Raw genomic sequence first — 26768 nt, forward strand, 5'->3', positions numbered from 1 at the left:
ACCACCAGAAAGCCTAAGTGTCTGTAATAGAGCTGCTTTTCTGATCCTTCCTCCAGAGTTTACATGGATTCAAACACACCATTTTGCAGCTCCTGAGTTATTCCTTCTCCAAAGGTAGGATGCATTTGAACTTTTGGCTTTCCAAGATAGGAATAATCTCCACTTTGAGTCATTTTTACTGAAAACTTTGAAATTTAGGAATCCAAGTTTAAGTTTAAATGCATTGCGCATTTTGTAATTTGCGCAGGCGCGCGCGCGCAAAAATCCGGATTATGCTTCTATTCCTGTTTTAATTCGGTGTGCAGATTTGCGGTAAAGTTCACGCAGACATTTTCAAGTAAGTTTCAGAGCTGGAAACATTGCTGACTTTTTTGATTTAGTATCATTATGAACGGTTATGGAGGGGAATAAAGTATCAACAGATGGATCGCGCGCCCCAGTTGGGACGTGGGCGCGCGCGCACGTAATCCTTTAACAGGTTACTGCGTAGGTGTGCAGTAACAAGCTTTCATAGGTTTAGTGTGTGTGTGTGTGTGTGTGTGTGTGTGTTCGACTGTAAATGTTAAGAAAACATTTTTGTTTTCAGGAGAAAGTAGCCAGTTCATGCGCAAGTGGGCTCTAGAAGTCGCCAGGTGACGTCACTGTTCACTTTACATGCTTTAATGAGGTCATAATTCTTGTATGCATAAAAGGAAAACTGGATTGAATATAAGTAGGCAATAAACCATGGATTGATAGGAAATTAAATTAAACTAGTATTGCATAGATATTAAAAAATAATTATGGAAGATTAGTAACTTCACTTTTGGGGCGTTGCGTGATAGTAAATTAATCTAAAAAAATATTTTATATTCATTACAAAATATACAAAAAAAAAGGATAGAATATAAGTAAGCAATAAAAAACTCAGAGGCATTGTTGTATAGTAAAATAATTAAAAATAGAATTGCATAGGTATTAAAAAAATTAGTATGGAATATTAGTAGGCAATAAAAAACTGGGTAATTCAGTTCAATTTGTGGGAAGAAGGGATCGTATCGAGTGATTTGGCGTAAAACGTACTCTGTCTTATTTTGGTTTAAGCTAAACCTCTTTTTTCCTGGGGAGATTTACAGTATGGCGATGGTGGCGAATGAACGCTCAAAATCGGAGTGCATTGTGGGAAGTGAATAAATGTAGGGTGTGTAGATGTTCACCACAAAATAGACGACTCTCTATATAGTGCACAATGTAGGAGATATGTAATGGTATCAGATGTTTAACAGACAAGAGACTGAACAGTGTTTTTTTTTGTCTATATGTTGTTAGCTAATTAGGGTGTGTAACGAGCAGGTCTTTAATTCAGGAGAAAAGACCGTGATGGATTTAAAGCGCTAACCCACTTCACATGGAGCGATCAGCGTTTAGCGGGAGATGGCTTTTATGTGAGAAATGTTTGGGGTTTTCCGGTTCAAGGAGACATTTGACCACAGTCAAAACAATGCAAATAACACCTGCCGCATGTGTGTGTGTGTGTGTGTGTGTGTGTGTGTGTGTGTGTGTGTGTGTGTGACAATGACAATCTGAAGTGTTTCGGTTTCGAGTGTTAGCGATCTCTGTAGGATGAACATCAACCGATAATACAATAAACACCACACAATTACGTTAAGAGAAGGAGAAGAAAATGAAGAAGAATGGCTGAAGGACAGATAAAGAAGGAGAAATGTCCCCATTTGCTCGTATAATACCTACAATTTTTCTTGGAAAATTCACAAGATTTTGAGTAGATATCCAGAATATTCCACCAATGTTCAACACATGAACAAATGAGGGTAATTATATATTTATAAACTCAGAACACACAACGTGGTGAATCTAAGACGTATTGGTGTGACATTGACATTCAAGTCAAATCGTTTCAAGATTTTACTTAAAAAAAAGCACTGCTCCTCTGCCTATTCTAGGGTTTTCGGTTTTTTGTTTTCAAGGACTCAAACTGGACTTAGCAGCTGAGCTAAATCTAAAATGTACATGTTACACAACAATTAGCATTTAAAATGCTAGTACGGAGTCGGACAAGTTATGCAAGAAATGCTTTACTTTACAACTTGTATCAAAGTCTGATGAATTAACGCTAACAAATGAGCACTTTGATTAATAAAACATTGGTTAGGTCAGTGAAATTAGCTAGCCTGCAGGTTCTGAAGTATTTACAGATGCATATCACTGCTCTATATTCAAATATCTCCTGTTTGAGATATGTCAAATATATATATATATATATATATATATATATATCCCATGTATCTCAAATATCTCAAATATCTCAAATGTTTTTTCAACCTGAACACCCTGACAAAAGTTAACGATAATTTAGCATGTGGCAACAAGTCATTGATGAATTCATTACAGTATGTTGTTGGGGACATTATAAAGTATTTTACGATGCTTTATGAAACAAAGCCTTGCTAACACATTACAAAGAACTGCACTTCCTACTCTTTAATCCACATGCCTCTAGGCTGTTTATCACTTCCTCTCTGTTTTTCACAGATTTCCTCATTGAAATCTGGAACGTTCATTTCAAGTCATTTGCTAACATCAGCTAACGTACATGATAGAAATGAATGTGATGTGAGACACAAGTGATTTTGATCTAATGTATGAAAAGCTAGAAAGAGCTGCATGGTTCTCTCTTTCTTTGTGTATTGTATGTGTGTTTGTGTGTGTGTTTGTGTGTGTGTGTGTGTGTGTGGTGTGTGTGTGTGTGGGTGTGTGTGTGTGTGGGTGTGTGTGTGTGTGTCCACGTCATGAAGTCTGCCAGTTCCAGAGAAAAGGCAAACAGTGGATGTAACTCCAGGCTTTAATGTGAGATCAAGTGACATCTCCTGACAGGAAGGGCAGAGGATTTGTGTGTGTGTGTGTGTGTGTGTGTGTGTGTGTGTGTGTGTGTGTGTGTGTGTGTGTGTGTGTGTGTGTGTGGAGGTACAAAGACCCATGCGGCCAAGTCATGATGCTAACCTGACAGGATATTAGTGCATATGCACTAAATGGCTAAAAATTTTTCACTGCTAACCCTATTATCATTAAACCCTGAGCTAAACTGACAGGATTCCTGACAGGATTATTAAATTATAATAATAACGCTGTATTGGATGTAACTTAAAAGTAGGAATTCAGAATTTTGGAATAAGTTTTAAGCTACAAAGTAGGAAATGAAGCCACACTCCTATGAAAGTGTGTATTTTGTTTGCAAAACGCTAGTTAGCTAATGTGATCATAGCAAAAGGATCATCACAAAAAGTCTCCACTACAAATACCATTACAAACCGTTCTCTGTGAACCGTTAACCCCATTACCAAATGGTTTCCGCACAATCGTGGTGTGCTTGTGTTTAAGCTTGATGCTTAATGAGGTTCTATAGGTCCCTATTAGTGTCCAGCAGAGCCAACATGTGATCTAATGATGTTCTACTGGTGCTTAATGGTATCCACTAGACAAAAATATGCCACCAGGAACCATGAAAAGCAGAATTCCTAACAATATGAATATTATTAATTTCTTATCTCCAGTAATATCAACAGACCAGCATGAGGTAACCTTGGACCTTTTCACCATTTTCGAGTCAAATTTATGCATGTTTTTGAAATTTCACACTTGATGCAACAAGCTTGGTCCTCAGTCACTGCTAATGCTAGACAAAAGTTTTAGTGTTTCAAAATGACGAAAACAGTCTCCAGTACACATACCATTACAAGCTGTCCTCTGTTAACCTTTAAACATATTATGAAATGGTTCTAATGTTCCCTATTGATGTCCAGCAGATACCAACATGTGATCTTAAGATGTTCTTTTGGTGCTTAATGGTATCCATTTCACGCAAAATGCCACCAGCGACTATTATAAGCAGAATATTTAATTAATTCCTTCTCACCACCTATAAATCGAGCATCATCTGCGATGATCTTTACACACAGGAAGAAATCCAAACACAATTCCCTCAGTATAATTTCCTTTAGAAACTTTAAAACCTTTACAAATCTTATGAGGATTTTTATTGTATGTTGTTTTTTTTTACTTTTCTTTCAACATGACAGGATTTCTCAAAGTTCTCACATGTTTTTCAATTGTCAAATTTTGATGCAACAACCCCGAATTAAAACAGGGCCAAACTGAATAACATTTACCTCAGGTTGCTTTTACAATAGCTGCAAGGCAAAACCATACCCACAAAATTGTTATAAATATCTTACACTAACGATAAATAGGTATGACTAACCGTGTTTATATTATCTAAAGTATCTGTCCTGACCGCAGCACATCACACTTCTGACTCATAGCAGGATGTAACTTAAACCTCTCGAACACTACATTCTGGTGTAGATCAGTTGCCCTGAAGCACGAAAGCAAACCACAGGATTACACAATGAAGTCTATAAAGATGGAAAAGCCTTCTGTGAAGATTCGCATGGCTTTTGTCATAGGGTGTAACACAAATCATGGCATTGCAAGGACGTTCCGAATGGCATTTTTGGTGCATTTATTAAAAGCTGAAGATCGTTTTTCTTTTCTGTCTTCACTTTTTATCTGAGACGATCACTACTTTCTTTTGAGGCTTTTAAGGAAAATTATTTATAGTTACATGCATGTTTCTATTTTGCATTTTCTGTTGACAGGCACTGTATATATCTGTTTTTTTTTTTCTAAATTGTACACTTTATTGCTTGAAATTTGTTTAATTTCTTTTTCTTTTTTTTTTTTGCATTGGCGATTGATATTTTTGTGCTTTTGTGAATGCTGTGAATACTTCTGCTCTGGATCGACATATTTTAGAAGCGATATAAGAAAAATTGACTGTTAAGATTTAATATGTAATTTAATTTGATTGGATTGGGAAGGATTTTTTTTTTGTGATTTTATTCCGCTATAAATCAGATTATATAATTGTATACTTATATCATTTCAACCATTTACAATACTTGTTCTTCTCTAGTTAGTTTAATTAATATTTGGACAGTGGCACAATGTTTTTCTTTGTTTGTTTTTGCCTCCGTACAACAATAGATTTAACTGAATCAGTGATCGATGTGTAGACTTTTAGCTGGAGTTTGAGGAGCTAAACAAAATAATATTGCATTACCTTTTCAGAAACTACACCCCTGTTTTACGTAGGCCCTACTACATATTTACAGGACATGTGTTTCCAAGCTCATAAGTAATCAGACACTGGATTAACAGTTTATTGGGCAGATGTGGCATTTTTCCCTCATTATTTTATTTATTATGCCAAATTATAGATATTGGATAGGATATATGTAGTGAAGAAGCTTGGTTTTGCAATTTGAATTATTTCTGCTGCTACTGAGATCTAGTAGATTATTGTATGAATACACTCCTAAAACTAAACGAGTCCTAAAGTGCTCCAGCATTGCATCATGTAGATCCCTGACGTTTGCTTGAAAAGGTACTAGAAGAAATGTAATGTCTGTTACTTTCTAGTTACCTGCGAACTCTAGAGCTCACATGCTTACACCAAATAGCTTTTCATAAAATAATGAGTAATATTCATGAATCATTCAAATATTCTGGCCATTTCTGCACTCCTGGCTAACCTTTCATAACTGTAAATACTCATTCATTGAAGAAAATGTTCACTTCTCAGAAAGAAATAGGCCCTAGTGTCACCCTTAATCAGGCATAATCTGATAATCTCACATAGAGATATTACACTTGTATCCAAATCCTCTTCACACCTGTAAAGATTTATTCCAGTCAAGCTTTCTTCCTCAGGCAGTTTCAAGAGACGCATCTACAATCATAGTTCTGTAAATCAGTAGGCCGAACAACCGAACAAGAGATTTAGCAGTAAATTGTGCAGCCACCTCTGCGAAGACGCAGGCGACGTGCTGGGGGAATTTTACAACCTTTCATACAGACTACCAGTGCATTCTCAGAAGAGCCTTTTTTAAGGCCCCTAACCTCTGTCTGACCTCCCCTGCCTTTAATGACGATCCACAGACTCTTTCCACCCTGCCCTCAAGCATCAGGACACCTTTGAGGGCAGCTGATGTACAACCGAGGGACAAGTTGTTAAAAGATGGCCTGTGAACATTTTAGCATGGTCACGTCATTGTGATTAATGTTTTTTTGTTGTTTGTTTTTATTCCCACCACATACTTAGCTATTGAGCAAACCGTATCGGACGATTGTGTGTGTGTATAGATTGTTTGTGCATACACACACATATATGTGTTTGTGTGTAAGTGTGTAACCCGGGTACCCATGTGAAAATCGGGACATGAGGGGTAGGGGGTGGTTGACAGACGGCTCATTAATTCATTGGGCTGTAAGGAGCTGCCAGTCAGCCTGTAGATATGCTAATTCTGCGTAGCAGGGAGCGGACCAGAGGAGCCAGCTAACACACACACACACACACACACACACACTTACACACCCTTCTCATTACCAGATCACAACCAAGACAGTCTGTTTCTCATTCTCCTCTCATTTAGAGGCATCTCGGGGACCCGTGAACAAGCAAGAATTGGATTTATCGGCCCTACAAAGTTATCTACAGGTAGGAATGTACCGTGTCTGTCGGTCTGACCGCTGTGTAATGTAATTTGCTGTGTACACTTAGTGGACGAGTGAGGAAAAGACTAGTGTCTATGAGTTGTCTTCTGCCACAGGAGAGTAGAAGTGTATGAGTGGAAGTCAGCTAGTCAGGGCAAATTAACACTCTAAGAGCAGGTGGTGAGCTGAAAATCCCCTTAAGGATCTGTGACGTTACAGTTCAACGCATTGTTCGATTGCTTTATTCACAGCTTATTTTGACCCCTATGAGGGGTACAAATATTTAGTATACACACGCCTTCCTGCATGTTTAGAACAAATTTTTAATTTTTCTTATCCTCATACAGAGAAAACAAGCTTTAGGAAACTACAGGAATCTACAAAAGTATTTCCTCTCACTTTAGAACTTATTACTGTATGAACAATACAGTGGCGTTCAAGTTTACCAAGTTTACCAAGTGGACAACTTCATGCGAAATATAATTTTATTAGACCATACAAAGCAATAATAACAAATTATATTTGAGATGTACATAGCGCATTTCATTAGGTATATATATTTCTCAAATTAAATATATAAAGTGAAATAAACGTATTTTATCTAATATGTATTTTTCTTCTCAATGATCCCACATGATATTAAATAAAATAGCCATAGTTTTCAATTCATATACACTATATGGACAACAATGTGTGGTCACCTGACCATAAGAGTGTCATGTCATCCCATTCCACAGGTATTTTCTATTTACTGTTGTTACAAGCTCCACTCTTCTGGGAAGATGTTCCACTACATTTTGTGAAGATTTGTGAGATTTCATTCAACCACAAGGGTGTTAGTAAAGTGATGTAGGTAAGGTGAGGAGGTCTCTGGTGTCATTCCAGCTCATCCCACATGTGTTCAATAGGGTTAGAGCTTTATAGCAGGAGATCTTTCACTCCAATTCATGTGAAGCATATCTTCATGGAGCTGGCTTTATGATTCATGGAACAGGTTTGAGTCTCCAAGTTCATTGGAGCATATTGGGAAAGAAGACTTTGGTTAATATAGTGTATATATAAAGTAAGCTCTGTAAGATAATGGAAATTGTCGTATTTTATCAGTTCAGTTTTGAGAAGTTTGGGGGCATCATTTGAAACCTCTGCTCTCAAGAAGTGATGTCACACGCACAGTAAATCAGATCAACGCTAATTTGTGCGATTTGCGCTTCGATATCCGTCAGGCTCAGGTTTCCGTAATCGAGTCAAATCGACATCTATGCAATAAGCCATTGTGTGTGTGTGTGTGTGTGTGTGTGTGTGTGTGTGTGTGTGTGTCCATATGCATATGCTCTATATTTGTCTGGATATACATTGCCCATGTCTGTGCGTTCAAAGCTCTTCAGTATTCTCCAGAGACTTTATTAGTGGGTTTAAAGTTCAAGGAGCACCAGGTGTTCAATGGGTATATAATGGTTTCACGATGGGTGCTAATGGATGCAGGAGCAGAAGGTGCTTTACAGTCCCACAGCACTTCCAGCACGACATACATGCTACAGAGACGGATGTGGCAGTTGCAGTGTCTCCGGTTCGCCGGAAGGCGAGAGTTTTTTCAGAGACAGAGCACAACACAAAATCTTTTGAAGGAGGAGCAACGTGCTTCACAGGAGCTTTCGAAAATGTAACGTTGGCTTCCCAGACACTGCTGAAAGATAATGTAGTTGTTCAGGTGATTTGGAGAATTAACCATATTATTTGAAGCAAAATCTCCAGAATTAAGCAAGTAATGAAACACAAACATGTGTATGTTTGTTACTTATGGAACTTGCGCAAATCTGCTTAAAGCTACACATACTGTACGCAAGAGTGTTAGTAAAGTCAGGTACTGATGTAGGAGAGGTGAGGAGGTCTGGGGTGATGTTCCAACTCATCCCAAAGGTCTACAATATGGATGAGGTTTGGAGATCTATAGCAGCAGATCTTCCATTCTAACCCATGGAAAGCATATATTAATGGAACTGGCTTTGTGATGCTGGAGCAGGAATGCAGGAGTCCCAGTACTTTTCCGTATGTATAGTAACAGCTTTGATTGTTTTTGTTTATGAAACTGGAATCTTTCAAAAACATGGCCCCTGAAAACTTTGCTTTATATGTTATTGATAGTAGTTACGATGGACATTCGTCAGTATTACACAGAACAAATGCTATATTTTGACTCACCAAATCAGCAGGCCAACATTTGTGTGCTTTTGAGCTGCCTGGAGTTTTTTTTATACTTTCAGAGAAAAGCATGGTTGCCTAGCTGCACCCAAGAGCATGTTCGCTATTGTCCGAAGCTGTGTTCTGTTCAGCGGGGACGAGGGAGGGAAAACGTCTCTTTCTTAAGCCTTATTCATTTTTCTTCTGCTCAGGAAGGGGGGTCTTTTCAGTCTTTTACAACAATGGCTTTTTTTCTTTTTTTTAAGTCTGATTGAAATAGTTTCTCAGAAGTGATTTAAAAAAAAGGGAATTTTACTTTGAAATTCCGGGGTGGTCTAGACGAGTAAACCGATGGCTTGGGTTTTGTTTACGAGGTTTTATCCGTAATGTCTCAGCTAGTTTCGGTTTTATCAAGATGTTCAGGAGTCTGAGAGGCTGAAAGCTCTGGGACAGGCTGAATTTGGGATTTCACTGAGGTCCGAAAGGGCTGAAAATGTTCCTGCGGGCTTCACCCTGTTGCCGAAGATGAAGATCCGGCTCAAAGATTGCCGTTTTGACACCATTGCAGAGATCCGGTGGGAATCACAGAAAAGCTTGGCACGATTCGAACAGAAGACTTCCAGGACACATTCCAGAAGTGGCAGGAACGCTGGGAGCGCTACATTGTTGTTGTACAACTATTGTGAAGGCGATAGTGTGTAAACATACATAAATCAAACTACTTTTTGATACCACCTCGTATTTTCAGTAGCTTTTAGAAGACATCGTCTGGATTACTACTGAGCTATCTCCAGATATTAGGTATGAAAGCTTTTCTCCTGCACTTCACAGAAAGTCCTTAAGGTTTGGACATGTTCTACTTTAAAGAGAGCGAACCATCCAAACAACTGTATCTAATTGCATAAAAGCTCCAACACACATCCTTCACCTTGAAGTTCTGACTTTTTTACTCAAGTTCAAGTAAAGAAATTTGGGCTCTGACATGTACTTAAGTGAAAAATTGCCATTTCTTCTACCTGTTTTAGTGTCACGCTGGTAACTGAACCTCACATCATATTAATATATTAATACAAAATAATTTCAATTTGTGTTACCTAATGAATGTATCCAGACTGAAGAGCCACCATATAGAACACAAGCAGAGGAAAGATGATGATGATCAGGTTATCAGGAATGTTTCTGTTCTCAGTCATCACTGACTCCCTCTGCCTCATCCACGTTAACCCCATACTTCTTGTTGTGAGCTTTTTAAACTAGCCCAGGTCTGTGGTGTGTGGAGAGCAAGGAAATGATACACCAGTGTTAGATTGAAAAAGCCACGCAATGATAAGAAGGTTGATGGGCTGAAAACGGTGCAATGAGAAGAACAAATATCGATCATGTCACCAAATAGAAAACTAATTGAGTCTGTTTTGAAAGTAGAAATTACAGATATTTGGAAAAATGACTAGCGAAGAAAAGTACTGATACCAGAAAAATCTACTTAAGTACAGTAATGAAGTATTTGTACTTCTCTGGATCGGAGATCTCAAGCTGGAGAACTTGGAGGATGTACTTGGAGAATTTGATATCTTTGATGGAAGCATTTTTTGTGCCGAGCCCTTATCCACTCACAGAAGTGCTTTGTGATCGCTATCAGTTTCGTATCCTTGTGCTTGTTCAGTAGATCAGGGCTTACGAATACAATCCGTACCACAATCATGAAAAAACACATTAATCACACACTAACCTATCCCCCATTCAATTTTACACCAAGTGCTAATTCAAGTGCTTGATGTTGAAGAAGAAATACTTTTTTAATTCCTGTTTAAAGATACAGAATTACTTCAGTCTTAGTCTACAGATCCACAAGTACTCCGGCCCACCGCATATGAGCGATATTCCCTTTCAGGATTGGGTGTCAGATCACCTGATTGGTTCGTCTTTTCACAGCAATCAGTGCACCTTCCTGGCAAGTGTTCACACTGTGAAAGCATTTGATAAAAACATATATTGTGAAATCCTGCATGCAAGAACGGCCCGTGCTTGGACATGCCATGCACTGAGCAGTGACAGGACTGAAACTGCAATATGCAGTTTGCAAGGAATTTGTTTGGGTGAAGTAATAAACAAATTGAGAAAACCATTCTGAGTGTGAACAGGCGATTCGGTTTCAAAGTGGTTACATTTTTTGTGACCTTTTCTTCAAATCCCAAGCATACCAACACTATTGAACAAAAGTATTGGGAAACCTGACTTTTTAAAGCCATATGGGGTTCTTCCCTAAACTCATACCTCAAAGCCAGAGGCAATCAATTGTATAGACCGTCTTTGAATGCAGAAACATTACATTTTCCCTTCAGTTGAAGGAGACCCAAACCTCTTCCAGCATGACAATACCCTTCTGCACAAGCCAGCTTCACGAAGATGTGGTTTCCATGGGCTGGAAAGGAAGATCTCCTGTTATATTACCATTTGGAATGAATTGGGAGAACACCCCAGGCCTCCTCACCTCACCTACATCTGTATCTGACTTTACTAACGCCCTTGAATGAGCACAAATCTCCACAAAATCTAGTGGAAAGATCTTACCAGAAGAGTGAAGGTTATTATAACAGCAAATGGAGATTAAATCTGGAATGGGGTGTTCAAAAACACATACCAATCCAAGTGTCCACAAAAAAAGATAAACTCCTGGCAGCTCAAAAGCACACAAATATTAGCCTGCTGACTTGGTGAGTCAAAATATAGCATTTGTTTTGTGTAATACTGAAGAATGTCTAAAGTAACAACTATCAATAAGATTTAAAGCAAAGTAATTAATTAATTAATTAACCATTAGTCGGCTATAATTGATTGCTGGAACTATCGGCTATCTTCAAAAATCCGTACCGATAGTTTTTCCGGCTTCCTGTCTGTTGTCTTTACAAGAGCGACCTCTAGAGGCAAAGCAATGATTTGCTATTTGTTTTTATATGTGAGAATTAATTATGAATTATGATTTACTATTTTTCTTTGGTAATAATGTTTTACTTTAGTACTATTTTACATAGTGTTTTGTTTATTTATTTATTTTTAATCCAGTATCCATTAGCGGCAAGTAAAACCTAGTACTGGTGAAATCCACTCCAGTCGGTCGACTTCTAGATGGTTTAGCATAGAAAACAACAAAAATGCTAAACTCTACGAAAAATACATATCCAGACAATTTGGCCTCTGGGGTTTAAAGGCGAAACCTTGTAGGAAACTGGTGGAATGATGTTTGGAATGGTCAGAGTTTGGTTTCAGGAGAATGGTTTCAAGTTTCTCTCTCACTCTTGACAGCTTGTAGCTAAAATTATGTCAAGAATTCACATCCGATATAGACGTTCAGGTTTCCTCAGAGCAAGCAATAGCAGTCCACTTATGCCCAGAGATTACGGAGGAATGCGAAAGCTCTAAACACGTCCATCGTAAAAGATGATTTACTTCCACATGTTCACGGAAAGAGCGACGAAATCAGATCAATAGGTGAGCGAACACTTGTAGCACTGGCGCCTCCTCTTGGCATGGGAAGCTTTAATACCTTACGAGTGCAGGCTTTGCAATGTTAATGTTAATGGCAGCATATTAAGGCCTAAAGTATATGCTGTAATTACAACTCTTTCCATGCTGCCTGAGACTCTGCAAACAGCAAATTATGGGATTAAGTGCACCGGGGGTTTGGGAGGTGGGCTTCTGGGCAGAATTCCACATGAAAGAAGACATAGGGGTAGTTACAGATGTGTATGTAAGAGTGTGTGTGTGTGTGTGTGTGTGTGTGTGTGTGTGTGTGTGTGTGTGTGTGTGTGTGTTACATTTAATATTTCATTTTCTATAATCAAGAATTTCTCGAGCTTCAAGAATTTCTCTTAAAAGGATTTAAAATAATTCCACATATCGAGGGAGTGAATGAATGAAGGATGGAATGAATGAAGACATTGTTGAAGTCTGCTGAAATAATTAGAACTGTTAAGTGTTTAGAACATTAAATATTAGATGTAAAACACACACACACACACACACACACACACACACTTACATACTAATGGGGTCTAACAAAAGTAAACTATTTAGTGAAATATTTCCAATATATTTATTTTTAGTTCAATTTCATTTAAGCCAATTTAATTGGTTACTAAATCTAATCAATAAAATAAAAAGTGTATTGCATTCATTTTATTTATTTTATTTTATTTTGTATAAAATATAATAAAATATTATAAAATATTATTTAATATATTATTTAACCAAGCAGGCACTTTATAATTTTTTTTTTTTTTTAAATCTAAACTTTTTTGTTTGTTTGTTTTTGTGTTGCGAATGTAATAAACTGCATTAATAAAAACATGACAAGCAATTTGGATTTTTTTTTTTTATGGACCGAAATTGGACCAAAACCGTTACACAAAAAACGTATAGAATCGTGAAGTTTGTGTACCATAACACCCCTATGAGAAACCCATTAAAAGCAGTCACAAGATTTTTGGAGATAAAACTTGATAAAAAGCTTGATGTTGTTCCATCTTCAGTTTGCCGCTGAATGTGAATCTTTTTTCCCCTCTATTTTCCATTGACTTCTAATTTTCCTATATTTGTGTGACAGTGTTGAGAGATGAATGGAGGTGGGTGCTGTGTAGAAACAGCTCCAGTCATAATAAATCTCTTTTACCCTGATTGTAGTATAGTGTGCCTCCAAGCTGCTGTCTCCAGCTATTGTGTGTTTCAACAGGTCATGTGTATGCGGTGTAATTGCATGATTAAGATATGGACTATATGGACAAAAGCATTGGGACATTTTCAACCATATGTGGTACTTTTACAAACTGTTACCACAAACCTGGAGACACACAATTTTGCTAGTATTACATTTTCAATTTATTTGAACAAGGAAACCCAAACCTGTTCAAAGCACATGCATGGTTTGGAGAGGAACATCTAGAGTGTCTTCCTGTTTTCCTCTTCTTTTCACACATTTGTGCCCCATGTGCTTCCTGTTCATCTGTAGGCCCCGTTCGAGGACATGCCACTTTCATTGCTCTAACGTCTGCAGTGCCTCTCTGCTCTGTCTAAACTCTTTGAAGATGAGCTAGATTGCACACGGATTGCTCACCTCTGCTTCATGAGCCAGCAGGATGCGGCATCGGTGCGTGCACTCTCCGAGCGTCTCCTGGTAGCGTCGCACAAGGGCCAAGCTGAAAATGTGGTGCAGCTGATCAACAAGGGCGCCAAGGTTGCCGTCACCAAGGTGAGTGAAATAGTCCTGCTCTGGTATGCTTCCACAAAAAGGAGTGGGCTCAGTGGGGATGGTGTTCTGAAAGATTGTTGAGTACAATAGGGTCTGCTAGAGCATGGATAAACCTTTTGGATGTTGCTACAACTAAATTCTGGCTGAAGAATCCAGAAACCTATTGTGCTCATGGAATAAATATTACAAGTTGTTGTTATCAGAAGATGAGAAGATCATGAGATCGTTAGAGGAATGAAAAATTCTGGACTTTTCTCTGGGTCTTGGATACCCGTTGTCTCCTGCTAGGAAAAGGGAGGTGGAATTTGTGAGTGTGAATACACTGAAACCACTGTTAGATGAGAAGGAAACAAAAATTGGGTCAGAAGCTTTCACAACTGACTAAAAGCAGGAAGCAGAACCCGGATCAGAGCCATAACCTTAAACAGCTTTCGTCTCAATGTGATATGAAGAACGAGGCATAGAGGAAAGCAGTTCTTCTACTCAGCACCAGGCATTCCACCTAAACATATTATATACCTCATATATACCTCCAAGCGAGGGTCATAATCGGGCAGGAAATCATATTCCATCATATTGGATCTGGTAGACAAAATACACACTTGCCTTTTTTGCTTGTTTCTCTCAGCAAGTTAGTTATTTATCAAACAAATGAGATTCACCAAAAGATTTTTAGGAATTTTCTATCAAAATGACTCAAAGGGTATGTGAAAAGATAAGAGGAACAGCTAAGACTCAGTTAAAGTTGTGTATAAGTGTGTGGCTGCAGGGCGAATACAGGACAGACTGAGATAATGTTCAGTGTCCCAGTGTTAGGGGTCACGCCAGGTCACGTCGCCGTAGCTATGGTGCCTTTGTCCTTGGAACCCGCCAGGGGCCTCCACCTGAAATACGACAGGTGAAAATGGCAGCCCTCCAAAGCCAGGTCAAGGAAAACCAAAACCCGGGAGACCGAACTGCTCTCGCCACACCTCGAAACCCCGCACAGTATGACTGCTAACATGAAAAATAAACAGATTTTCTATTGTAGTACAAACTCAGAATCAGTATATTTCCTACTATCATCAGATTGAAGCTGTACAAAAAAACAAAATTCATTTATATTCAAATCATTGTCTGATTTTTAGCTACTGATTAGTAAATTAGTGTACCTTTCAACCAAGAAACCAACACTAAGTGTAACTGACTATAGTTTTATTTATTATAACTCTTTTAAATAGAATAATAACGCTAACAACAATGCTAATCAGCTACATGCTTGTAGCTAGCTGTCTCTTCTGTATATAGCAGCACATAGCAGATTCTTTTTTGGTGGTCTGGGGGGGTAATGAGTATAAAGAAGAGGTTTTTCTTCAGAATTGTACATTATATAGACAAAAGTAAGATTGCTAGTATGATTGTTGCTTTTTGAACATCCCAGTCCACATCTAGTCGCTTCTAAGGACCTTCACTCTTCTTGATTTTGTGTAGATTTGTGATTTTATGGGAATTTTGTGAGGATTTTATTAACTGTATTAAATTTCTGCATGATTGTTCTAATGATTTTACACAGTTTTCTCCACTATTTATTTGTGTACTTGGTTCTTATCTGCTAGTCGAACCTTCCAAAATGGCGTAAAGCCAATATTTTGTCTGGAAATCTAATAAGAAGCTTTCAAACACATATGATAAACTGGCGTTTTTGTCTTAACTGATTTGGTGTGTTTGTGCAGTATGGCCGGACTCCACTACATTTGGCCGCCTATAAAAACCACATCGAGGTGGTGAAGATCCTGTTGAGAGCTGGCTGCGATCTGGACATTCAGGATGATGTGAGTACACAAACCTTTTGAAGAAAAAAATATATGTATATGTAGGAACAATTATCCCTGTTGGCTTAATATAATTTTTGCCCCCTTTGTGTTAGCTACTTAATGCAATTTATTACACCAGAAGCACTGAAAATCGTTTGACAGATTAGCTTCTGGCTACCTTTTATATCACTCGTACCACATAGATAGAACATAAAACAGGCCGATGAGGTAAATCTTTTGGTTAATGCATTTTACTTTAATTATAATAAAAAAAATGGGCTGGATGAAGGGAGTATCCTCAGCTCTGTAGAAGTCTTTTTCCCTGCCATATCCCACTCTGCGCTTGTTTTGCATATTGTTTTTAACGTTATGTATTTGACCAATTTCACTGTTGACCAGGGCGATCAGACAGCGTTACACAGAGCAGCTGTGGTGGGAAACAGTGATGTCATCACCGCGCTCATTCAGGAAGGGTGTGCACTGGATAGGCAAGACAAGGTGAACAACACTGCACATACTTTTCACTTTTCAATTGCATAGAAAAGCTGTAAAGTAAATTTAGGATTCCATGCAGGCATCTGGTTACCTTCTAATAGCACGGCCATGGACAATTACACACACACACACTCACGCGCAATTCCTTTGAAAGAAAACTCTACACAGCCACTACACATCTAGAAACCTGGACTTAAATGCGATGTATGGTCATACTTTTTTTTCCGAACCTGAGACACATCACACCGTTTTTTTTTCCCGAACAGGACGGAAACACGGCACTGCACGAGGTCGCGTGGCACGGCTTTAGTCAGTCTGTCAAACTGCTGGTTAAAGCCGGGGCCAACATTCATGCGAAAAACAAGGTATTTTTATTTTCATCTGAAAGAACAATATACAAACATACGACTGAATAGACTCCTGAGCTTGAGATTTCAGCATCCCATCCCACATTTAGTCCCCATTTGCCCTTGTAATGAGCTCCACTCTTCTGGGAAGAGGTTCCACTAGATTTTGTGGAGATTTCTGAGATTTCATCCGTCTACAAGCGTCTTAGGAAAGGTAAGGAGACCTGGGGGTGATGTTCTAATTCATTCCAAAGGTGATCAATAGAGCTCTATTGCAGGCCATTTAAGATCTTCTAACCCAAGGAAAGCATATCTTCATGGAGCTGGCTTTACACAGGGGCATTGTGATGCTGGACTTCAGCTTATGTAAGGAGGAACCACATAAGGCTGACATAAGGACAAGTTGTGTCTACTGTAATTTCCTGTACCTTACTTTATCAACATCTGTAACATCTGTTAAATGAGGGCAAATCTCCAGAAGATCTAGTGGAACATCTTCCCAGAAGAGTGGAGGTTATTTTAACTGCAAATGGAGACTCGATGTGGATGTTTAAAAAATCTCATGTCCACAAACTCTTGTCCATATAGTGTATCATGGACCTAAATAATGCCATGGTGGTCTAATGAAGATTATGAAGAACACGTTTTCTGTTATAATATTGTGTATATCGATGTTATAGAGATTTTGTAGACTTTTCTCTTTCTGTTTTTCAGGCAGGGAACACGGCACTACACTTGGCATGTCAGAACACTCATACCCAGAGCACTAAAGTTCTACTACTAGGAGGAGCTCGTCCCGACAGCAAAAACCACGTGAGCACCTCTCATTGTACTCCTTTCTCTTTTTCTTCTCACTGCCCTGAGAAACAGAAAGTCAAATGTTCTAGCAAACGTATTTCAATTTGGTGTCAAATGAAACATAATGCACCAGTCAGTACTGGGTAAAAGGTATAAAGTGGGACGTGTGTGTGTGTGTGTGTGTGTGTGTGTGTGTGTGGGTGTTTGTTTTCCTCAGGTAGGCGACACGTGCCTGCATGTCTCCGCCCGCTACAACCATGTGGGTGTTATGCGCATTCTTTTGGGCGCTTTCTGTTCGGTTTCTGAGAGAAATCAGGTATGTTTTTAACTTGATCTTAAGGAAAAGCGACAGGGAAAGGTTTTTTCTAAGGCTGTGGCTAAAATGAAAAAGGAGATAAGAACTCAATAGGTACACTTTTAACATTTTATAGATGTCCGGAATAATTTGGGGAATATTTCATTTGAAAAGGCATATTTTTCTCTCTCCGTTTTGGTCCACAATGAGGCGCTGTTTACACTCAATGAAAACTCTTCAAAGGGAGATTAATTTGACAATGGCGACACGCGACAGTGATTTTCCTTGATATCGTTTCAATGTTTTAAAGAGCCAGAAATGAAATAAACAGCAGGCAAAAATTATGCAGATCGAAGCGTCTTGCGTTTTTGCTCAGTACAGGGCCGTAAAATGTTTCACTCGTTTCAGTGCAGAGGAGAAAATCTTTGAAAAACGATTTGAAACAATAGTGTGGAGCGTTTTTGGTTTTTTTTTAGAGGAAAGCGTTGTTTTTAAATGTCAGATTATGAAATGGATCACACGTCATCGACAAACACGCAGCCAAAAATTTTCATATAAGAGCTAACAAGACTCAGGTGGAACCAATAAGAGCTAACGAGGGACTTGGGAACACTTTGGCGACATCTGGTGGCGAAAAATAAAATAAAAATATTCTGATTTCCCCCCCAGATTCTGACAAGGTGAGAATATTGAGTGTGACAAGGTGACAGGGTGGTGTGATGTGTCCTGACTTTCCCTGAATGACCCAGAGCTCACGAAGTGCATGAATCTTGTGGAAGACACAAAACAAATAAGCAGAATGTTATAGAATGTTACAGAATGCTGACCCTGAAGATTCCTTTTATAAAAATGAAATGTTTCTTTTTTTTCTGGTGGAGAAGGCCGGAGATACGGCTCTGCACGTGGCGGCCATGCTAAATCACAAGAAGACAGCACGTGCCTTGCTCGAAGCCGGAGCCGATACCAACGTCCAGAATAATGTGAGTTCTCTTCCAACACACACATCTTATTCCTTGTATGGTGTGTCGTTATTTTAAATTGTTTATCGTTTTGCGTTTTTATAGTATCTAAAGTGTCTTTGAGTGTCATGTAAGGCACCCATAAATAAATAATTATTATTATTTAACATTTATTTACCCTAAATGGTTTAAATAGCACCACTTGTGCTGTATTTACATAAATGGGAAGTAGCTTTGTGGGTAATGCATTGAAATTTGGATCCGAAGGTTGTGAGTACAAATCCCAGCCACACCAAGTTGCCACTCCTGGGCCCCTGAGCAAAGGCCCTTATCCTCATAGCTGCTCATTTGTACGAATGAGAGTCGCTCTGGATAAGGGATCCGCCAAATGGCGTAAATGTGCTCATGAAAAAGGACTTGTTGATGCTCAGGTGAAGGTCTGATCATCCGTTTTGGTCCTGGTGTGTGATTTCGATTTTCTTTTCGACCTTTATTTGATAAATAACTCGATGCGGCGCACGACATGAAATAATTTAGCAGGAATTATACAGGAAATATGCAAGAAGCCAAAAAACACCTGCTTGCTGCAGAGCCAAGGGAGACAAGTACAGGCTTATCAATCATTCCTCTGTATATATATATGTGTGTGTGTGTGTGTGTGTGTGTGTGTGTGTGTGTGTGTGTGTGTGTGTATTATGTAATACAGTCAGGACACACTCCACTGGACCAGGCCAGAGAAAGCAACAACCCTGAAGTAGCACTACTGCTCACTAAAGCACCACAGGTGACCAAACAACACACACACACACACACACACACACACACACACACACTCGCACAATCAGCTTTATTTCCGCCAGATATTTTTCCTGGCCATCCATCTGCCAGGATCATTAATTTCTTATTTAAATAATATTTGCAATACTTTTGCAGACGCATCGGTTCCTGCTCTTATCAGGCAAACCTGTTCATCACAACAGGCCAAAGATCACAGTGCAGACAGGAAACTGAAAGTTCATACAAGTACAGACAGAGATGGAAGGCAGCATGTGCCAAAAAACACATTCACACACGCACACACACAGCGTATTAAAATCTGTCTACTGAAAATTGTAAGAATCGGTCTGGTAGCTGCGGTCACATCCAGTCAAAGTGGCAGCAATTAGCGTCTCACCTCACGTCGTCCTCGAACGCATCATTTTCGGGAAGCTCAGACTCGACGTGACATCACCACGTAACCGAGCACGACCCTCGTAAAACATTACTCACGCTGGAAATTCAATGACACTTTCACACACTTTTTTTACACCTAGGGGCACACTTTTTGTTGGTATTACTCATGTGTGTGTGTGTGTGTGTGTGTGTGTGTGTGTGTGTGTTTGTTTACATTCAGAGCTTCACCCGTGGCAGAAGCGTACGAAAAAGAAGGGACAAGTTGAAAGCTGAAGGACGAGCCCAGTCGGTTCCACGTGACGAGATGCTGCGGAATAAGGTATAAAGAAGAGGCCGTGTGTACGTACACTGTCAGGGTTACATTTCCCACAACCTCACGTCACATGACTTCCTTAATTGCTCTTGTGTCATCTTAGTCTTTGATTACAGACGTTCTATTCTATTCTATAATTATTATGGATTCATTAGTAAATTTGGGGTATATATCATACTCATATACGTGCAAACCTTTGTGGACACCTGACTGTGCATTTTAAACATCCCAGTCCACAATGAGTCCTTTTTTCAAATTTACTATTTAATACCCATTCTTCTGGGAAGATGTTCCACTAGATAATAAAGTCAGGTACTAATTGACGTACGTGAGATAAGAAGCCCCGGGGTGTCGTTTCCAATCCCAAAGGTGTTGAACCGGTTTTGAGTGCTGTAGCAGACCTTTGTGCACAGGGGCATTGTCATGCTGGAACAAGTTTGGGGTCCAAAGACGTCCGATACAATTGTGTGCCTCCAACTATGTGGTAACAGTTTGACGAAGAAGCACATATGGGTGGAAACGCCAGTACTTTTGGCCATATAATAACATAATCGCAAGGACAGTTCAAGGTTTGTACGATCGCTTAACGAGCAATGACTTTCCAGGGAAGCGTGTCTGCGGCGGAAGAAACTCCCAGCAGTGAGCTCTCTGCGCAGAAACACGGGGACTGTAGGAACGGGTCGCCCCGTGGCGCTCGGCAAAGGAAAAGCCGCGAGCGAAGTCGCAGCCGAGTCAAAGAACAGGTACACATTTCTTTGTTATATTATTAGTATTATACAGGGTATGTGGTATTAGTTAGATTTCCAATTTGAAGGTGGTAAGTTCAAATCCAAGCGCTATTGGGCCCTTGAGAAAGGCCCTTAACCCTCAGCTGTATAAAAGAGATAATTGTATCTGCCAATTGCTCTAAATGGTGAAATTGCACCCTCGTTTTTTTTTTTTTTCTCTGGTGTGCATTTCTGAAAAGCTTTGTTGGTTAATTGAGTTCTCATAGCATTTTGTTAGCTTAAACTACAATAGTCTGGGCATCTGACCTCTGACCCTTCTGGCACTTGCGTCACTGAGATTCTGAACGTTAACCGAAGCTCTTTAGCCGTACGTGTCGCCGCTACATAAAGTCGAAATTACGAGAATAAAGTCGAAATATTTTTGAGGGAAAAAAGTCGTAGCGGCGAAATTAAAGTGGTAATATTTTCAAGAAAGAAATCGCAGAACAGCGAGAAAATTAAAATGTACGCACAAAACTTTAAGCCAGAATTTAGCAATAAGGGAATTGATTTTGTTTTCTCAAGGAGCTATGACGACGATCAAAGATATCGACTCAAAACATTACGATTTTGATCTCGTCATCTTGGATTTTTTTTTACATTTTTTGAGCGTGCCACTAAAACGGCGTCATAAAGGCGGGAAGTATTTTATCATCGAAAATGAAACTAGTGGTCAAAATCTGTCATTTGGATAGTGATTGTACAAGTGTGTGTGTGTGTGTGTGTGTGTGTGTGTGAGATTACAGCCTTCCCTATCAGACCCTCTACTTAGCAAAGCAAACAAATGTAAAGAGCAGAGAACGAGGAGTAAAACGAGAGCGTCCCCTCCCCGAGCTGTTCCTCCTCCTCACAACTACAAGGCGTATCAGCTGTACACACTGTACAGGGACAAAGACGGCAAGGTCATGCAGGTAAAAAAAAAAGCAAATCACGTGTTTAATATGAATGTTTTCACTCAGCAACTTTAAACAAAATTGACAAAAAATGCAGTCAGTTTTTTTTCCTCCAACCAGACGGAAGGAATCCCCTACATCAATATGATTTTCTTAACTACGCATCCACTCATGCTGAATGTAAAGTGTGGTCCAGAGTCATTACGTTAAAATCCGACTTCCTGTTGGTCCCCAGGCTCCTCTGAACGGCTGCAGGTGTGAGCCGCTCATCAACAAGCTGGAGAACCAGTTGGAGGCCACAAAAGAGGAGATGAAGTCTGAGATCCACACGGTTCAGGAGCTTATGAACGACAAGCTGGGACAGCTGGACCGCAAGAACAAACACCAGGTACACATGGTATTTTGGTACCTCACTGTTTTGGCTTAATCGCGAAAAATCGAAAGTTATAGCGAACTGTTTTTTGAGTTTTATGTTGAAATAAGGAAATGTATGGGTAAAAATATTCTTGAATATACAATGAAGTACAAATATTGTGTTGAGTTTATTAATGAAAAAATATTATTGATTATAAAACAAAGTAAACGGATACCTAAAATACCGTACAGCGTTTCATACGTTTGCACGAAAAGAACGGATTTTTGGGTTGGCACGTAGCTACCGCGATAAACAGGGGACGACTGTGTTCTGAACGCAAACCTGTCTATAACACTGAGGAAATTCCCTGTGGTTGTCGCCGGTCTCAGATCAGAGCTCTGGATAAGATGACGTTAGAGAGAGTGTCGGCTGAAAAGACGGAGTGTTTGCGCCGCATCGACGAGAAGACAAAACAGGAGCGCCTGGAGGGAGAAAAGAGACAGGTAATGTTCACGTTACATAGAACAGAGCACTAAGCAGTACTGATCCGTGAATAGGGCTGCGGTAGAGTTCTGCACTCCAGGATTTCAGCTCCAGGTCTTTTTTTCAGAGCGGACGATCCTCGGTGTTTGCTTCTACCAAAAGCAATATTTCCTTGGCTTTCCTTCTGTCCCATATTTACTTTCTGATATATGAATAAAATAGATACGATAAATAGATCATATTGCTCTTTTTGGAGAAAACTTTGGAGATACTTCATTTGGGGATGTTTGAAATTTCTCTCACACACACACACACACACAGGCCTCGATAGTGAGTGAACTGAAGAACTGGTGCATGTCTAAGCTCCAAAGCATGGAGGCACGCCTGACAGCAGATGCACGCTGCGCCCCCCTGCGCCGCTCCTCGTCGTTAGACGGGTGTGTAACGTTGCGGGGTGACGCCGGGGGTCCGTCTGCCAGGAGCGCCCACTGTTTGGTACCCGGCGGCCCAGCTGAACCCGAGGAGGGTCAAGAAGGCGGCGAGAGAGGAGATGTGGAGAAGGAAGTAGTGGATAATCACTACTTAGTGGTTCAGATGGACAACTCTTCAGGCAGGTTTCGGGTTTCCTATTAATAACTGTCTTGGATCTTCTATTGCTATTGAAAGAATTTTCTAATCTAGAATTTACAGCTTCTAGTGTTTTTGTCGCCATATTTAATATCTTGTAGGGGTTTGTGTCTTAAAATACTTAATACATATGCAGGATGCGCACTTCCTAGAGGTCATTGTTTTGACATACCGAGCTAGAATTGCTGCTTCTCTTGCCTTATTTAACCATTTTATGATCCGGTATAGTATATTCTATATTTGTTATGCTTTAGTATCATAATGAGGAAGCTGTAAATACTGAAGCTTAAGCTATAATACCATATAAATACCATATGGATACCGATATTTCATGTACAGCTGAATCTAAAGCAGAACCTCAATTGTCTGCCTTCTTTTCTAAGACGGAAAACAGAACATCCAAGAGACATCCTGCCCTGTGGACAAATCAGCCCCACCATCTCCTCTTGTAGTTCGACCAAAAGAGCGCACTCTGCTCTCTGCTGACCCCCCCAGGCCAGACAAAGATTTACAAAAGGCGTCGATCCAGGCCTCAGGTCGATCCAGCAGTCTCTCTCCGGCCACAGAGCGCCGAAGCAGTGGTCAAAAAAACCAGGACCGGGGTCTCAAGCAAAGCAAACGCAGTCCCCCTAAAAAGCATTCTGAAGTGAGGAACAAAAACCGAGAGCAGCGGGACGACGTGCGCGCTCTGGAGGTGACGCAGTGCTTCTTCGAGGCGGTGTCGACACAGATGGAGCGCTGGTACGAGCGCAAGATCCAGGATGTGAGCTGGCAGGCGGAGCAGCAAGCACGGGCCGATCGCGCCACTTTACTAGAAAGGATCAGCTGCCTGGAAGACGAACTGAGGCTCCTCAGAACCAGCAGACAGGAGGACAGCTAGCACAAAAAAGGAGCGGCTTGATTTATATGAAGAAGGCGTTTTGAGGGATGTGGATGCCTCCACCACCTTGCTTCACCATAGGGTTTTTACTCCCCCCCCCCCCCCCCATGAACTTTGACACATTCTGTTCCAAGCACTGAAGATCAAAGAAAATGGTATGAAACTTTAAATTCGGGTCTATTGGTCTGACCAGAATGAACATTTTTGGCCTACAAAATGCCAAAACCCCAGCACCAATCACCATCACCCAGTGAAACATGGTGGTGGAAGCATACTGTAATTAGCCAAGGCTTCTTGGTTGTTTTGCATTTTGGATGTTGATTACGTACACTAAACGGACAAAGGTTTGTGGATACCTGACTAAGATCATTTTAAACATTCCACACCGAGTTCACCGAGCTCTTATAATAAGCTCCACTCTTTTGGGAAGATGTTCCTAAAGATTGTTTAAGGCCTGGGGTGAAGTCACCATTCTTTTCATTGCAAAGATGTTCAATATCGCACATCTGTCTGGGAAAGTCAGGTGTCCTGATTCTCTATATGGTTTATTTTATTAAAGATTTCCTCACAAGCTCAGAGACCGTCCACACTGAGCAGACTTAGATGTTGATAAAAGTACTGTTTACATCTAGAAAAAGGCAAACACTAGCTGTCAATGGAACGTATAAAAGTTTGTCCTGCGTGTTTAGAAGCTAATAAGTTGTATAAGCTATTTAGACTTTTTCATTTCTTTCAAAGTAAATGTGTGTTCTTATATATTTACACTACACACTGCTGCCTGTGTCTCATACTGTTCATCATTGCCAGTTTTTGGTGCCAGTATGGAGTTAAAATGATCGATTCTCCAGTTTAAACCTGTATACCTTTATGTCAGAAATGTTTCTTCTATGCAGGCAGAGAAGACAAATACGTTTACTCCAAACAATAAACTGGCTTTGAATGTCTTGTTTTTCACACGGAGCCATCGAGGACATTCTGATTTCTACTGTTTTTATACATATTTATAAATTTTTTTTTTTTTTTTTTTTTTTTACACACATTATCTGTCTCTTTTTGTCTGCATTCCCATTCAAACTGCTGTTCGTACACTAATACAGACACATTTTTGGACACCTGTTTGTGTGCCAAGTCGATGGAGACCCAGTGGATCAGGATTTCACCTCCTGAAAAAAGACTGAAGGAAGAAAACACAAAGGAAAAACCCGACATCTGCTTAAAACAACCCCAATTTCGAAAAAGTTTAGACATTGTGTATAATGTAAATGAAAACAGAATGCAATGATTTATCCATATTCTATTCACAATAAATCAACAGCATATCAAATGTTAAAAAATATACACCATTTAAAGTATAATGTCAAAAAAAATTGGCCATGGTTACCACTGTAGAGCTGCTCAACAGTTCTGGGTGTCCTTTGTTGTGTTTTTCGTTTTATGATTCGCCAAAGGTTTTTAAATAGTAAAAGGTCTAGACTACAGACAGGGCAGTTCAGCTCCCAGACTCGTCCACTACAAAGTTATGCTGTTGTAATAGATGCAGTATGCAGTCTTACTCAAATATGCAAAGCCTTACCTTAAAAAAAAAAGGATTTTCTAAATAGAAGCATTTGTTGCTCTAAAACCTGTATATACAATTCAGCATTGATGGAGCCTTTCCAAATGTGCAAGCTGCCCATTCCATGTTCACTAATTCATTTACATACTATCAGAGATGCCGATTTTTGAACTGGTCCCTTTCCTCTTTAGTCCGGAGGACAAGGTGTCCATAGTTTCCAAAAAGAAATCGATTTGTATGGCAGCAGGGCAGTTTTCCACTTTGCCTCAGTACATTTTAAATGAGCTTTGGCCTTAGAGAGGATGATGTTTCATGTTTCTGGGTCATGTTCACGCATGCCTTTAGAGGTTTGGAGATTTAACCTGCATTTGTGGATGACATGGCAAACTGTGTTCACACACAATGATTTCTGGAGGTGTTAGAGAGCACATGTAGTGATTTCCATTACAGAATAATGACTTTTAAATGCGGTGCCGTCTGAGGGCCCGAAGATCACAAGCATCCAGTATTGATTTTCGCACTTGTGTACAGGGATTTCTCCAGATTTTTGTAAATTTTGATATTACGTTTTGAGCTATTGAACTGTTTTGTTTTAAACATTACTCTGAAATTGACAATCTGTAGACAGTCTTTCACAGATTGGTGAAGCTCTGCCCATCTTTACTCCTGAGAACTTTTATTGCAGCCATCAAATTCAACATTTGATATGTTTTCTATGTTCTATTGTGAATAAAATATGGGTTTACAAAATTTACAAATCATTGAAATCTGGTTTTTATTGACATTTTACTCTGCGTCGCAACTCGGACTGGAATCGGGGTTGTATTGTTTATTACTTTACAAATGCTTATGATGACAAATATTGAAATTCGAACCTCTCGTCTCACGTTCGATAAACCAAATCAAATGAATTGACGCTCACAATTATTTCAGAGAAGCCTGGACCCCAGTGTCTGATGTGAAATCTACATTTGAATGCCATTTCTGTGTGCTTGTGTTCAATAAATATGATTTTACAGTGTATTGTGTGTGTCGTGATGGAACAGGTTTGGGTCTCCAT

At 39.6% G+C, this 26768-nt stretch overlaps 1 protein-coding gene across 4 annotated transcripts; it reads left to right on the plus strand.

Moving 5' to 3' along the window:
* Nucleotides 1-26729, plus strand: ankrd6b (ankyrin repeat domain 6b). Of its 4 annotated transcripts, none has more exons than XM_046873870.1 (17): nucleotides 25-114; nucleotides 6492-6556; nucleotides 13736-13975; nucleotides 15688-15786; nucleotides 16168-16266; nucleotides 16530-16628; nucleotides 17325-17423; nucleotides 17626-17724; nucleotides 18585-18683; nucleotides 19369-19446; nucleotides 20056-20154; nucleotides 20754-20891; nucleotides 21623-21826; nucleotides 22044-22196; nucleotides 22553-22666; nucleotides 22968-23256; nucleotides 23657-26729. In XM_046873870.1, the coding sequence occupies exons 3-17, from the start codon at nucleotides 13850-13852 to the stop codon at nucleotides 24151-24153; spliced, it is 2292 nt and encodes a 763-aa protein (XP_046729826.1). In that variant the 5' UTR covers nucleotides 25-114; nucleotides 6492-6556; nucleotides 13736-13849; the 3' UTR covers nucleotides 24154-26729. The 4 variants fall into 4 exon arrangements, with proteins under 4 accessions (XP_046729827.1, XP_046729826.1, XP_046729829.1 ...); XM_046873873.1 differs by having other exon boundaries at nucleotides 21662-21826; XM_046873871.1 differs by lacking the exon at nucleotides 6492-6556 and having other exon boundaries at nucleotides 1-114.
* The last annotated feature ends 39 nt before the right edge of the window (nucleotides 26730-26768 follow it).

This window comes from Silurus meridionalis, chromosome 18 (genome assembly GCF_014805685.1).
Source record: "Silurus meridionalis isolate SWU-2019-XX chromosome 18, ASM1480568v1, whole genome shotgun sequence".
NCBI lineage: Eukaryota > Metazoa > Chordata > Actinopteri > Siluriformes > Siluridae > Silurus > Silurus meridionalis.